This window comes from Plectropomus leopardus, chromosome 16 (assembly GCF_026936395.1).
Source record: "Plectropomus leopardus strain MGB_pleo_1.0 chromosome 16, ASM2693639v1, whole genome shotgun sequence".
Classification (NCBI taxonomy): Eukaryota; Metazoa; Chordata; class Actinopteri; order Perciformes; family Serranidae; genus Plectropomus; species Plectropomus leopardus.
The window spans coordinates 23,415,844-23,430,040 of NC_142191.1; the positions used below are offsets into that span (position 1 = coordinate 23,415,844).

General features: G+C 38.0%; 1 protein-coding gene across 4 annotated transcripts in view; it reads left to right on the forward strand.

Annotated features, from left to right (window-relative positions):
* fam184ab (family with sequence similarity 184 member Ab) overlaps positions 1-14,197 on the forward strand; it is a 204,670-nt gene that overhangs the window by 157,234 nt on the left and 33,239 nt on the right. For all 4 annotated transcript variants that reach the window (XM_088089446.1, XM_088089448.1, XM_042503815.2 and 1 more), the window contains 2 exons: positions 2,321-2,474; positions 4,171-4,298. In XM_088089446.1, coding sequence (XP_087945572.1) covers positions 2,321-2,474; positions 4,171-4,298 — 282 coding nt within the window. The remainder of the gene's footprint in view (positions 1-2,320; positions 2,475-4,170; positions 4,299-14,197) is intronic.

Below are 14,197 nucleotides of genomic sequence, written 5' to 3' on the forward strand. Positions count from 1 at the left end.
TTCTTGTAATGAAGCCAACGCTGTGACAAACAACAGCTGGATGAAACTAACTGAACAAAATTTGATTAATTAATCCCCTAAGTTACAAAGAAAAACTGCAATTAAAAAATGGTGAAAACATGTTTTTTTCCTGAAAAAATAACACTCTTGTTTCCTCCACAAGTAGAATTATTAAAATGGAACTATGATGCTTTTCCTTATTTTCTGTAATGTCACGATGTAGGATGTTCGTATCAAATGTGGACAAAGTTTTAAATACTGAGGTATTAATATGTCCTCGTATGTAAAATTGATCTTTGTACTTCTATGTTTTATCAACAGTTTTATTTTGGTTACAATAAGATATCAGGTCTTTTACATACATATATATATATATATATATATATATATAGATAGATAGATAGATAGATAGATAGATAGATAGATAGATAGATAGATATGGTCATCTGCTCCAAGCACATTACTGCAAGTGTTTAGTCTGCACTGCTACATGTAGCTACATGCTAAAGGTAGGCATTTTATCCTGGATTTTATTTTCTCTTGATTTCAGTTCATAGCCCTTCTGAAACATGTCCAGTTGTATTTTATTGGTGATTTTTAACAGAACAAAGTGCCACTATATATACAGTGATTCCCGTGGCTTCAAGGACACTGTTACATGTAGCTACATGTAGCATCAAGGAACCATGTCATTTCGGTCACCGATGTTGTTATTTTCTCACAGATTTTCGATTGTATTCTTCCTGAAATATGTGCAGCAGTGAAGATTTGGTTTAGAAGCTCTTACTGCTGATTTTTCTACTGTAGAAATTGCTCCAATACTTCTTTGCAGTCATTTCCTTGACTGCAGTGATGGTGTGCAGAGATGCTGAGAGCACAGATACAGATGACCTCGAAATGTTGACCAATCAGAGCAGACTGGGCTTTTTCGGGGGGGCATTAAAAAAAAAGACAGGCATTAAAACAGTCCCTCAGACAGAGAGTGAATACAGGTGTTTCAGCACAGACTGTATGAGGAAATTAGTGTTTTTTGAATAATAAAACATATAAACATGTTCTAGTAGAAACACAAAATACAATCATGAACCTGAAAATGAGCATAACACGTCCCCTTTAATGGACATCTGTACAGTGAAAGCTACTGTCCTCACTCTTCTGTAATTTTGGAAACTTTTAGTACATACTAGTCTGTCCCTATACTTAATTATCATGTATATTTCACTAATCCAGCCTCTTGAAGTTCAACCTTCAAAAGGGTTGGTCACAAAATTACAAAAAATATCTGTTTGGATGTTTGTTGTTTGTTGTCTGTTTTCTCACCCGATAAAAACTACTAACCTGAACTCAAGGTGAATCTGTTTAAATGGCTTTACATGTTGCGTGTGCCCTGCATGTGTTATAATTTTGAGCCTCTGCCTCTATCTGTTAAAATATATTTTAGAAAATAACATAATAATTTCATCAGGGATGTCTTATTTTTTGATAGCCATCATTAACTGTGTGTCTGAGGGAATTATTGAACTAAATATCAGTATTATAAAAGCAAAGTTTCAGTCAAGGCCTCTCTGCACAGGCATCCTTTGGAATTGTCAGCATGCCTTTTAAGATTTTTTTTTCCCCCTAGACTCAACATAAGAGGCAACCTTACCTTTATTTTTCTCAAAAAGTGTTCCGTCGAAAAAGAGACAATAGTTGATATAGCAATGCATTTTGACAGTGAGGTGACTTTACCTTTTTTGTTCTTAAAAACTCCACAGTAGAGTGACTTTCAATTGATTTCCGTTGCAGTCGAGGTTGCTCTGCACTGGAATCCATTCAAACTGTCAGCAAACCTTTGAAGGAAATGTCTTTATGAGAGAATTGTCCGTTTTTCGACATAAGAGGTGATCTTATCTCTATATTTCACATAAGAGAGATTTTTCTGCTCTTCTTGGCTGGTGTTTTAGTGCAGTTTGAGTCAGTGTTTGATGATTGGCCAGTTTCTCCTTCAGCCCTTACAGAGGATTAAAATGTAGCTAAAATACTTCTCTATCTCTCCCTCACTTTTCCATTTTAATTTATATATCTTTCTTACTTCCCTCACCCTTTCCATCATCTCTCCCTGTGTCGCAAACTTTTCATCCACAAATGTTCCTCTTTTTCTCCCTCCTACTTTTTCTCAACTCTGTCACACTCTCCCTCTGACCCTCCTGCTCTATTTTTTTCTTTCTTCCTGTTCCTCTTTGTTCCTTTCTGGTCTCCTCTCTCACCCTCCCCTGCTCCCCTACCTCTCTCACCACCACCACCACCCCTTGTCCTCCCCCTCTCATCTCTCCATCAGGAGTTGGAGGAGCGTCTCCGCCATCATCACCATGCAGAGCTGCAGTCTCTCAGAGAGGCTCACCGCCAGAGCATCGAGACACTCAAACAGCAGTCAGAACAAGAGCTGCAAACACTCCGCTTTGAACTGGAGGACGAGGGCAAAGCCATGCTGGGTAAGGTCTTTGTGTGTGTGTGCATGTGCGTGTTTGCGTGCGTGCATGTGTGTGTGGGTGGGTGGGTGCTTGCATTAAAAAGATTCACCCTCCTGTGAACTTTAGGCGCATATTCTTTCTCAACACCATTGCTCAAAAATGCACAGATTTGGGTTTCCTGGTCACAGTGCGCACTGATGTTACTGTGGAAACCGAGGTTATACTAAAAGAAAACTCTCTCCTTTCATGTAGTTAATAGTGATATAAGACTGCAACCTTTGCACAGATGCAGTTTCACTTGAAGAAAAGGGATCGGATTATATAAAATCATACAAAATACATACACTAAGTGACAGCACAATGCCCCTGTCTTGGTAATGTCACAAACTGCAAGCAGAGATGTACTCAGATCATGCACTTCAGTAAAAGTAATAATACCACAGTGTTCCAGGTGTGTCCTACATTCAAAATGTGACTACAAAAGTACAAAAGCATTAGCACTGATAAAGTATGTTCTATAAAGTGTGGCCCATATCAGAATAACAATATAATATCATTTCACTCTAAATGTGTCGCATATGAGCAAACTAACATTAACCGGTAACAACTAATCTCCACATAGTAACTTGTTTATGTGTTTTTGTTTAGTTTAGCATAATTTAGCTAAAAGTAGCTTAACTTAGTTTAGTTTAACATAGTTTAGTTTAGCTTAGTTTATTTGCACACAATAAAAAGTGAAAGAAAAGACCAACCCCAGTAAAAACAAAGCGAAGCACATTTCATGAACCCAATATTAATTTTGCATGCTCACTTTTTTGTGCAAAAGTAAGATAATTTCTACTCACAAATTAGTGAATGAAGCCCATTGACTGCATGTAGTGCTCTGTTTCATAAGTCATTGCAGAAATGTAAGAAAATACAAAAAGGTGCAGTCTGTCGTTTGACATGCAGTCCAAAGTGATGTAGGAACAACAGTTGAAACGAGAGACGATCAGCAGAGTGTCTAAGATAGACCAGCAAAACTGGAAAGTGCAGAATAATCTTTATCTCACCCAGTTTTCAGCTCGGACACACCAGTTGTGTGCTGTGATAAATGGTCTTCCATTAACCTTCGTGTCATGGTCCTGACACTGGAGAGCAGCTTCCATCCGTCTCTCACTGCCCACATCCTGACATCCTTTTATTACCTTTTTTTTTTCTTTATCTCCCTATTTTACTTTCCTTCATCTTCTCCCTGTGTGTGGATGTGTGTGTATATAGATGTGTGTACTCAGGTGGTAGTGTATGTGAATATTTTCTGTTGTATCGTTTTAAAAAAAACTGCAGTGGTCAGCTTCCACTGCTGTATTATTCTAACATTATTCGTTTGTTTCACATTCAAGTAGAGAGCTAATAACAGTGTGTGTTCTCTCTCTAAACCATTAGACTGTTTGCAATGAAAGTTGTTCATTGGAGTGAGGATTAAAGGCCACTTGGGTAGATGCAGCCAGAGCACTCTGTTTTATGTGCAAAGTAAAAAAAAAAAACAAACTTTATTTATATATTTTGTAATAAAATGCCTTTGCATCTAATGAGCAGATTTTTGCAAGCAGACTAAAGGTTGGAATAAACTTTTTCAACAAGCCTTAAAATCCAGTCCAAAATGTGCAGACGAGCTTTGGTTTCTTGTGTGTTTTGAACAAATTAAATAAGGCTTCCCATATCCTTTTCCCATCAGCCTCTCTGCGATCAGAGTTGAACCACATCCACGCGTCAGCCATCGAACACCTGAGACAAACCCACCAACAGGAGTCAGCTGCTGCCAAGGTGGAGCTGGAGAAAACACTGGAGAACAACCGGATACAGGTAAGAGAATATTTGATCGCAGTAGGACCGCCACCAAAACGTTACAACTGCACACATAACTCGTGTTTTCAGAGTTGACTAGAAAACTTTGTGTGCTCACCACCATCCTCTTTTGCTACATACGCATGCATCATGCAGTGTGTGGAGGGCATCAAGTGCCGGAGGGGGAGTACAAACAGCCAACGATCATCAGTCATAATTAACTACCACTTAAATTTAAGATGAAGCACAAGGGCAGTTGGCACCATTAGATTATTATTGACAGTATAATACACATAACTGCTCGAATTAATGAAATCAATTATGCATCAGGGTCATTAAGTAAAAAAAGAAAAAAAAGATCAGATCGGTCTGGCTGTCTTTCTCATATTGTGCAGCTCTCTCTCTCTCTCTCTCTCTCTCTCTCTCTCTCTCTCTCTGTCTCTCTCTTATCAAAGCAGAATTGAACCGAATTGAAGCGTTATGTCTGTCTCTCCTCTTTATTTGGTTCTGGGGACAGTTGTTGGGGCAGGCGGGCACGTGGCGCTGCTGCTATATTTTTTTTTCTCAAAAATGACAAAGCAACATTTCGAGTAAGTTATTAAAAAATTACAAAAAAACGTTACATGCAATTGTTCATGCTCCTCCCCTCTTTCTGTATCAAATACACACAACACAGCAAAGAGCCACGGGTCAGAATTGAACCTGGGCAGCTGTACAGGACACACCAGGGGTGAATGAAGTACCTGAAAGCCATACTTAAGTAAAATTAAAGATATCTTACCAGTGAATGACTTCAGTAAAAATTAAAGTCACCAATTAGAAAATTCTTAAAGCATCCAATATTTACTGTATAAAAGTATCAAAAGTATTTTTATGAAATGTATTGTGATTAAGTATTGTAAGTAAAAGTACGTGGAAATGTTGGTCATAAAAAAATCGAGCAGTCAAAATTCTGAGGGTTATGAAGTTTATGTCGTCATAACATGTACACCACTTTAAAAAGGGAGCTTAAATTACACTTCAAGAAATACTATTTTTCCACATTAAAAGAATTTAATGAACAAAATCCAGTTTTTCCTTTGTTCGCATTCCTTCATTTGTCTGTCTGTCCCTTCCTTCCTTCCTTCTTCCTTCCCTATTTTGTAGGAAGTAACTAAAATGTTCAGGGAAAATGTAGTGGAGTAAAAATATACATTTTATTTAGGGAATATAGTGGAGTAAAAATAAAGGTTCACAGAAATGTAAAAACTCAAGTTAAGTACAGATAATCCCAAAAAATACTTAAGTATTGTAACAAAGTATTAATACTTTGCGACATTACCCCATTGGCACAAACTCTACCAGGTGAGCCAGAGGTCGCCCCGGATCAAATTAAATTTAATGATTTAATGCTACTAACAAAAATTGAATTAAGAATAATTTATTATCCTACAATTGAATTGCATCCAAATGGCCAGCAGCAGCCCTGCCCCCATCTTTATTTTTTTTTGTTGACACTAACTGTCACTTGAGCACTGCAAGAAAACAAAGCTATTGTGATGAATGACTTCATAGTCACATATAAGTTTGTGTGATTAGAATAAATCCACAGCCTCTGAACAGGCATTCAGGACTTCTCTTTCAAACTGTTACTATCTCAACTAACACATTCACCCGCAGTCTGCCGGGATGCTATTCTAGTGATAAACACAGGAAGAGAAATCTCTGTAATACACACTTAATGTTGGTTTCACTGATAAGAAATGTAGAAAGCTGTTTGTATTGCCAGTATGTTTGGAATGAAGCAGATGCTTTTATTGATAATTTGTGGCTTAAAGTTAGAACACGAAAGATTTCAGTCCTGGTTGATTCAGCAGTTTGACATAAGGTTTCATGTTACTGCTTCACAACAACATCCAACAGTTATGTGCTTTCAATGTGAATCAAAAGCTGTAAGAAAACATTCAGCTTTCATTAATATAGCTCTGACATGGTGGCAAGCAGGGGTGTCAAACATATGGCCCAGGGGCCAGAACCAGCCCGCCCAAATTGACCAGTCAGACCCACTGGATGACTTTGATCACCCAATATTCATACACTTTGTGAAGACTAAGAGGTGTCAGATTTCAGGAGCAAGTTTAACAGCTGAATAGTGAGTCGCTACATCATGTAAAATGCTGCGTCAGAGGCTTTTTCACTCTGACCAGAACACAGCTATGATAAAACTACTGAGTACTTACATATTTAAAGTCCAGGTAAGTGATAATTAAAATGTGTTCTGAGTCTGTCACATCACAGAAAGATGTGTTATTAAACACCTGACCAAATTTGAATGATCCAAAAAATCACCAAGTATGTAAGAAAAGGTCTCAAAACCATGAAAAAATGCACAGTATTCTCTGATCTGAAACGCTGGGGGCGTGTCCGCTGGAGGAGCAGAGGCCACGCCCAATCGCAGGACTTTGCTAATGATGCTTCTCATTTTTATATTACTACATTGTCAGGGGCGGGGTTATGCTGAGTATAGCTCCAGTGTGTCATCGAGCTGTGGTTTTAGGCCCACCCAAAAAATCTTAAAACAGGATCATGGTGAAAAAACAGTCAACTATCTAACTCTACAATTCAGCACTATATAGTAAAGGGTCTTTGTAACATGTTTTCAACAATCAGCTTCCAACATTTAGAATGTGTTTTGAAGCAAAGCTCTGAATTTACCCACACTTTAAAGATATTGAAAACTGTGCAAAAATGTTCTCTATCAGCAGCTTCAGTTAAAAAAAAAAAAAAAAATCTGCATTCGACTTCAATAGCTTCCACTTTAGTTTGACGTGGTGATGCCAGCATTACTACACAGGAGTGAAAATATATGGAAAAATGCATAGTGAGTAGTCGACTGACTGATGTGGAAGAACTGAGACATATTGTTGAAATTGAGCTTATTTGTCTTGAGACATCTTGGGCTGTTCATCGTTCATCATTTTTATAAGTGGTGTGTTAACAAATTTTCTGACTGTACTTCTTTACACTAAAATAAAGGGACAGCTTTTGAGGAGTTGTTATATATAGATTATTTTGCAATGGTTTTACTGGTCCGGTCTACTTTAGGTTAATTTGAGATGTATGTAGCCTTGATGAACTGAGTTCGGCACCCCTGATGGAGAGAGAGTGAGCAGTAAAGAGTGAGGCTGATCAGTGAGATAAAATTCACTGGATTACAGCTGCATTGTTTCCTGTATGATGGCAGTACAAAAATTAGTGCAGATGTGGCGGACTCTGCCACAAACCATTTAAAACTCTAAATTAAAACTGCTATTTCGACAGGTAAATACTGAGCGTAAATACATTGAGTGGCTATTGAAAAAAAGCTGATCACAAGTATCAAAGACAAAGTTTGATTTTGTGAAAATCTTTTCAAGTTTCAAGTTTAAATTGTAAATTTCAAGGTACAATGAGCCAGAGGTGGTGCTGAAGCAGTTAGTCAATTATTGATTAGCTGGTTATTATAAAATGAATTCTTAACAATTTTTATCATTAAATATGGACAGTTGAATATCCCTAGTCGCTCTTGCACCTTAAGCAAATCGAGACAATTAAAATTCTGATAGTTTTGCCTATTTTGTGACATTTTTAAAGCAAAACAATTAACCGATCAGTAAAATGATACATCAAGAGATGAAGATAAAAATAGTTCAAATGTTTGAAATTTCTATTTTTTTAAAATTTGTATTTAATGCTTACCTGTGCCAGCTGTGAAACAGAAATTAGATAGCCAGCATGCCTCACACGCCACCTGCCGCAGGCTTACACAGACTTACACACACATACATGCACGCACAGACACACACCACCCGGCAGCCCCCCCCCCCACCATCTCTTGTAAATCTTACTAATTACCCCAAACACCATGAGTTTTTCTCTCATCACCTTGTGATACAGATGTTCGAGCAGAGAAGCACAGCTGGCCGTCTTCAGTACCCTCCACACTCTGCCATCAGTCCCTCTCATCTTTAGTTGCCAAGGCAATAGGGAGTCAATAAAGGCTAATAGTTGAGCATTACAGTCTGACCTGCCTGTCAGTCATGAGGCTGCGGCAAATGCTGTGGAAGCAGTTCATATTTTGGTCGCTCCTGCAGCACACCAGCCTCTCTTTGACTACCAAGTAGATTCACATTGTTTGTTTAGGTAATATATTTACTACGTATTGATAACTGTAGTTTTGAACTGTCTACACTGTGTGTGTGGAGATAGACATAGTGAAAGGTAAACCTGAACTGGAAGTGGTCATTTTTTTTTACTTAATATAGATTCCATCAGCAGCTTGAATATCTGAGCAAGTGAGGTGCAGCTTTGGTGGTTCAAAGAGGCATGCAACTATGTAATTCTAGTTTTTCTCAAAGAGAAATCAACCAATTTGAAAAATCCAGCTGAAACACTGGTACTTTTACTTTTCCACTTTTCTTAATGGTTACTTTATTTGTTAATTTTAACTTCATTTGACTGAGTACAGCAGAGACTAAAGTTTGAGCGCAGAGAGAGAGAGACAGAGAGGATGACATGCAACAAAAGGATTTGAAGTGGGAACATTGCGGTTATAATGTGTGTCTCAGGCAGGATAGGTCACTGTTTAACTACTCTAATTTTGAGAGTGACTTTATCCTTTCTGTCCTTTTAGCATCTGTTATTATGAGTTCTGTTTGTCTCGCTTTGTGCTTTCAAGTAACCCAGCAGATTTCACAGAGCAAACTGTAACCCTCCAAGCAAATTTACATTTAAGCTTAAACTTTTAAAATACAGTGTAGAAAAATGATTTTGTTTAATGATTTATTCATGTTAAAACAGTGCATGTGAAATGACAGAGACATCCAGAGTTCATGTTTATATTAATTCCTTGTTTACCATGCTGGAGTCCTAATGGCACATTAGCTCAAACTTCAGTTGAGTCATTGGAGTAGAAGAGCTCAGCGGCAGACATTCATCACGCTGTGTTAAATAATGTTTTAATACCTCCAATTACTTAACAGACGGGGAGAAATAGGCTGATGAAGCACTGGGCTGTGTGTCTGCATGTATGTGTGTGGAAATTGTCATCTGTCTCCCTGGAGATGCTTAACTTGTTTGATCTAAATGCACCGTCTGATCAATTATCGCATCATCAGAATCTCCTGACATCCAGGTTCTTTTCTGTTCTATTTCTATTTTATTGTTCTTTTTTTGATGTCTTTTCTATTGTATTTGACAAAGCGCGTCTTTCTCCCTGAACTTGAAATTCTTTGTTTTTTAACAAAATATAAAGTATCTTAGAAGTGCTGTCATTTTCTCTTACAGCTCTTCGTCCCAGCCCAATATTTAATCATTTCACCCCTTCATCTTTTCCTCTTCTCTCTCTTTTTGGATTGAAGGTGCAGTTGTGATTGTGACTGTGTGTTGTCTAGACCCTGGCAGACCTAAAAGTAACTAGATACTTAACTAATATCCAGTGACTTTAAAAAAAACACTTCACCCCCCTATTTGTATATCAATTATTCACCTTGTACTACTTTGAATATGTGACAAAGATGTTTTCTTGCATACCTCCACTGAATAGAGACTCCAAAAATGGAGACAATTTCTAATGAATTGAAGTCATATGCTCCATTTTTAAGCATCGGTTTACAAACTCTAACCCAACTCGTGCAGGAAAATCCAAGTCTCATTTATTCAGCCGTATGCTCAGTACTTCCCAGACAGACTAACTATTGATAAGTTTCACTAAAAGTAAAACTTATCAATGCTCTCTTCTCAGCCAGACTGCGGTAATTTAACCTCACTGAACATGGAAGCTGCTAGTCTATCGCTGCCTCCATCAGTTAGTTTCTGTTATTGTACGACTTTAGTGACTCTGTACAAACCCCTTGACACAACAAAATCACACAATTACACAAACAAACTACCTGATCAAGGCAGTGGTAGACCAGCAGCTCCTGTGTTTAGTGAGGTAAAAAGTGCTTTGTTTGTAAATGGAGTCTGGCTTCAATATATAATGAAATGTAATGAGTTGTAAATGTGATTAAAAAAACAACCCTCTGTATTGATAAGGCAAAGACTCTTCATAAAATCATGTTTACATCCCGTATAGAGATAGTTGTGTGTGACAGATGAAGTTGTTCTTGTATCTTTTCTGATTTGACTGATGCCCAATTCTAGTGTCTTTTTAGGGGAATATTCACCGTGGAGGAAAGTATGACTAAAGGATTTGTTTACCTGTAATAATGCTGCGGAGGTGTCGATCATTTGAGCCCTAAGTAGCGTCTGCTGTCTGCCTCTCAGACAGCATACAGCCCCAGCAACCTCTCATTATAAAGTAGAGTGGACTGTAAGTAGCTTTTGAGATGCAAAACCCAGAGCAAAAAGTCCACAGAGTCACCGCCCACATCAACATGTGAGGAGAGCACAGAGAGAAGAAATACAGGGGCTGCATGTGAAACGTCTCTAGCTTTGGCAAGAAAATGTAGGATATCTTAGGGTATTTAGACAGTGCAACACTACAGTTGTGCATTGAAACTAAGGATAAACATCACAATCTCTACCAAATACTGCCACACCAAATTCTGTTATCAAATAATAATAATAATCATAGCAGATTTTGTTGTAATGCACTTTACATTTGGAACAAATTTCAAAGTGCTACAAGGTAAAGCATTAGCATAAAAAAACACTGAAAAACAACCAACATATAATCGTATTTAAAAGTCATTAAAGAAATATCAGCAAAAAAGGAAGTAGAGCAACCAGCAAGAAGTTACTTAAAAGTCATAGGTTCTGTTAAAAAGGACTGGGTTTATTGTGAAGATTACAAGAAGCAAATGCCAGAGGTTCATTAAAATGAAAGAATAACCTACATGTTTATTGTTACATGCTACATGTTACCAAATTAACTAGAGCACAAAAGGTCAAATTGCCTCCTAAGTTAAAATATAACCTGTTGCTGACCAGCAATAAAGCACTCATATATAAGGCTATTTTCATTAAAGGTCCAGTGGTTAAGATTGAGGGGAATACATTTGCAGAAATGGTATATAATATTTTTTTAGTGTATAATCACCTGAAAATAAGAATTTTTGTGTTTGTGTTACCATAGAATGAGCCATTTATATCTACATAGGGAGTGGGTCCTCATCTGTGGTGATCACCATGTCGGATCATTATGTTTCTACAGTAGCCCAGGATGGACAAACCAAACACTGGCTCTAGATTCACATTTTTTCACCATCCTCCATAGTTAGCACCCCCTCCGATGAGCCAAACAGCGTTGGAGAAATGCTGATTTGGACTTTGAAACTTCCTTTATTCAGTGTTTTTTAACAGTTTACATCCCTACTACCAAACTCTGCAGGAAACAATGAGGGCAAAACGGCGTTACCGATCTGTTCTAACCAAATATTCTGTAGTCTAGCTCAGCTAAAAACACAAAGACACAGAATCCGTCAGCACATTAGCATGTTGTTTACTACTGAGCCTGTTTGTAACCACGACTCACAGCATTATCTTTCCCTCACTTGTTCAGCTGACTTTAGCAGTTCAGATAACAGACACTCGACTGTCCTGTCGAGTGTCTGTTATCTGAACAGACATGTGAACTAACCACAGACACTTGCCTCGTTCATGGACCCACAGCTGTATGCCACTGCAGAGCCAATATGGGAGAAACACTGGCATGGCTATTTGGTGTTATTTGGTATTTTAAAAACGTTTTTTGTACAGTTATAGGGGAAACACTGACATTATTGGTATTCTGTAAAGAACCAGTGTAGTACTTATTAAATATATAATATAAAATCTGTCAGTCTGGATGGATGACACCATCCAAAGAATGTCCATCCATCATCTATAATACATTTTTCCATTTTTAGTGGTCCAGGAAATCACACCCTAATTCAGTCCAGACATTCAGCCAGCTAATGTCCTCCTCTGATAAATATTTGAGTAACTTTATTTATTTTTTAAAGACCTAAAAATGAGAATAGAGAGCAAGGACTGGCAAAAAATAAATAAAGATGGTGCACATTTTTTACTTTAAAGTGCATATTTAGTTTTCTTATTCAACAAAGTTTTTTGGAGTGGAGGAGAAAGAGAGAATAGAGAGTGATGATAGAGTTACAGTAAACGAGTCCGCAATCACCACCTGCAGTTTTATGTCATTGGCTGTCAGCTATGAATGTGAATGTCAAACAGATATATCTGCTGTAATTTGATTTGACTGACCTTCGAAAAAGTCCAAATGCAAGTCCTCATGTAATACATGCTCTTTAAATTTTACTGAATGCACTAAAATGCCTTTTCTGTCTACTATCCTACTTTTTTACCCTGTCATCTTTTCCCTCCTCCTGTTTGCTTGTGGGTTTTTTTTTCTGCCTTTGTGCCTGGCCGCTCCCCAGAATGACGCTCGCAGTTTGACAAGGTGGAGAGTGAAATGAGTAAATGAGTCATTAAAGATTAATCTACCCCATCCCCATTGTGTTTAATTGCGCCGCTAGGTTTATGGGACAGCAAAAAAAAATCAGCCAATGACATTAAATTAAGATGTCGAGAGAGGCTCTGATAGAGACAGATAGTGAGACAGGAGGTTGTGACTATGAGACTATTACACAAGATTATGGCTTTCGGATATATGAACACAGCCCTTGGCACAAATTGTTATAGAGGCAAGTGGGATGAGATTTTTGCAGAGTAGGGAATCATTAGTGGACAATAACTTGACGATCTTTAATCTGATTGTGATGGAGTTAAGTGGCCCTCTACTGTGGGCCCTCAGATCACATCCCTGCCTCTTCATTCAAGTCTCTAATCATAATGATCAATTTGGCAAACAAGGCCCACTCAGCTTAATGATGAGGATTTTAACGCTGAACTTGGCAGCTTTGTGTGTTGATGGCTGGTAGATCCTAATGACAAGATGGAGCTGTTCTCAACTTTTAAAAGTGTTTTCATTTATGTCAACAAAGGTGCATGTGATCAAGAACTCTCACTTTATTAACAATAGCTCAGTCAATACACCCATCAGGTAAAATTCAGACCAAACATGGCTTAAAAAATGAGTGCACGTGACCATCTATGTGCATGGTTTTTTGGTTCCTTCTTAGTAAGGATGATAAACAATTTTATCGCGGGAACTGATAAAAAACACTCACATAAGTTGGTTGTGTAGACTTTTCATTATCTGGATAACCCTGAATATTGTTCCCAGCAGCCCCAAAGAGTTGGGGCTTGGCATCTGTACTTGCAAGGAGCAAGTAAACTCTGTGTTCAGACAAGTAGAGTGCCTCATGCAGTTATCTGATTGGTCAAATTAAAAAATGTGGAAAAAAAAACAGGAACAGGACTAATGAGGAAAATTTGATGTACTTGACACTGTAAGTTAAATATGGAGTCAACAATGTCACAGATGACATGAGGGTACAAACATTAGGTATCAGCGTAATGCTGCATGCAAGAGACTTAACTTTTTTTTTACCCAGGAGCTAAACATTGTGCCACTCCCATGAGTGCCATTCTCTATTGTGATAGTTTCTCTTTCAGAAGCTTTCTAATCCAGCCATGAACTGCTGCGTCTTGTTGGAGACTTTGTAAAATAAATCCATAATCATTAAAACCAATCAGAGGCTGACTTTCTCACTTGTTGACCAATCACAGGCTGTGTTTCTGACTCTAGCAACCGTCTCAGCTAATAAAGCTTAATGTTTGTGCTGCAGCAGCCATGGGTTTGACTACACCCTGCTGCCCTTTGCTGCATGTCACCCCTTCTCTTTCCCTCTTAGGCTGTCCTATAAAATAAAGGCAAAAGGCCCCCCAAAAAATAATCTTCAATCAGCACAAACAGGCTGCATACCCACTGAACCATCACAAGGCAAAAGATCTTCACCGATCATTGATACGAAAATCAGATTTCTTATCGAAAGATG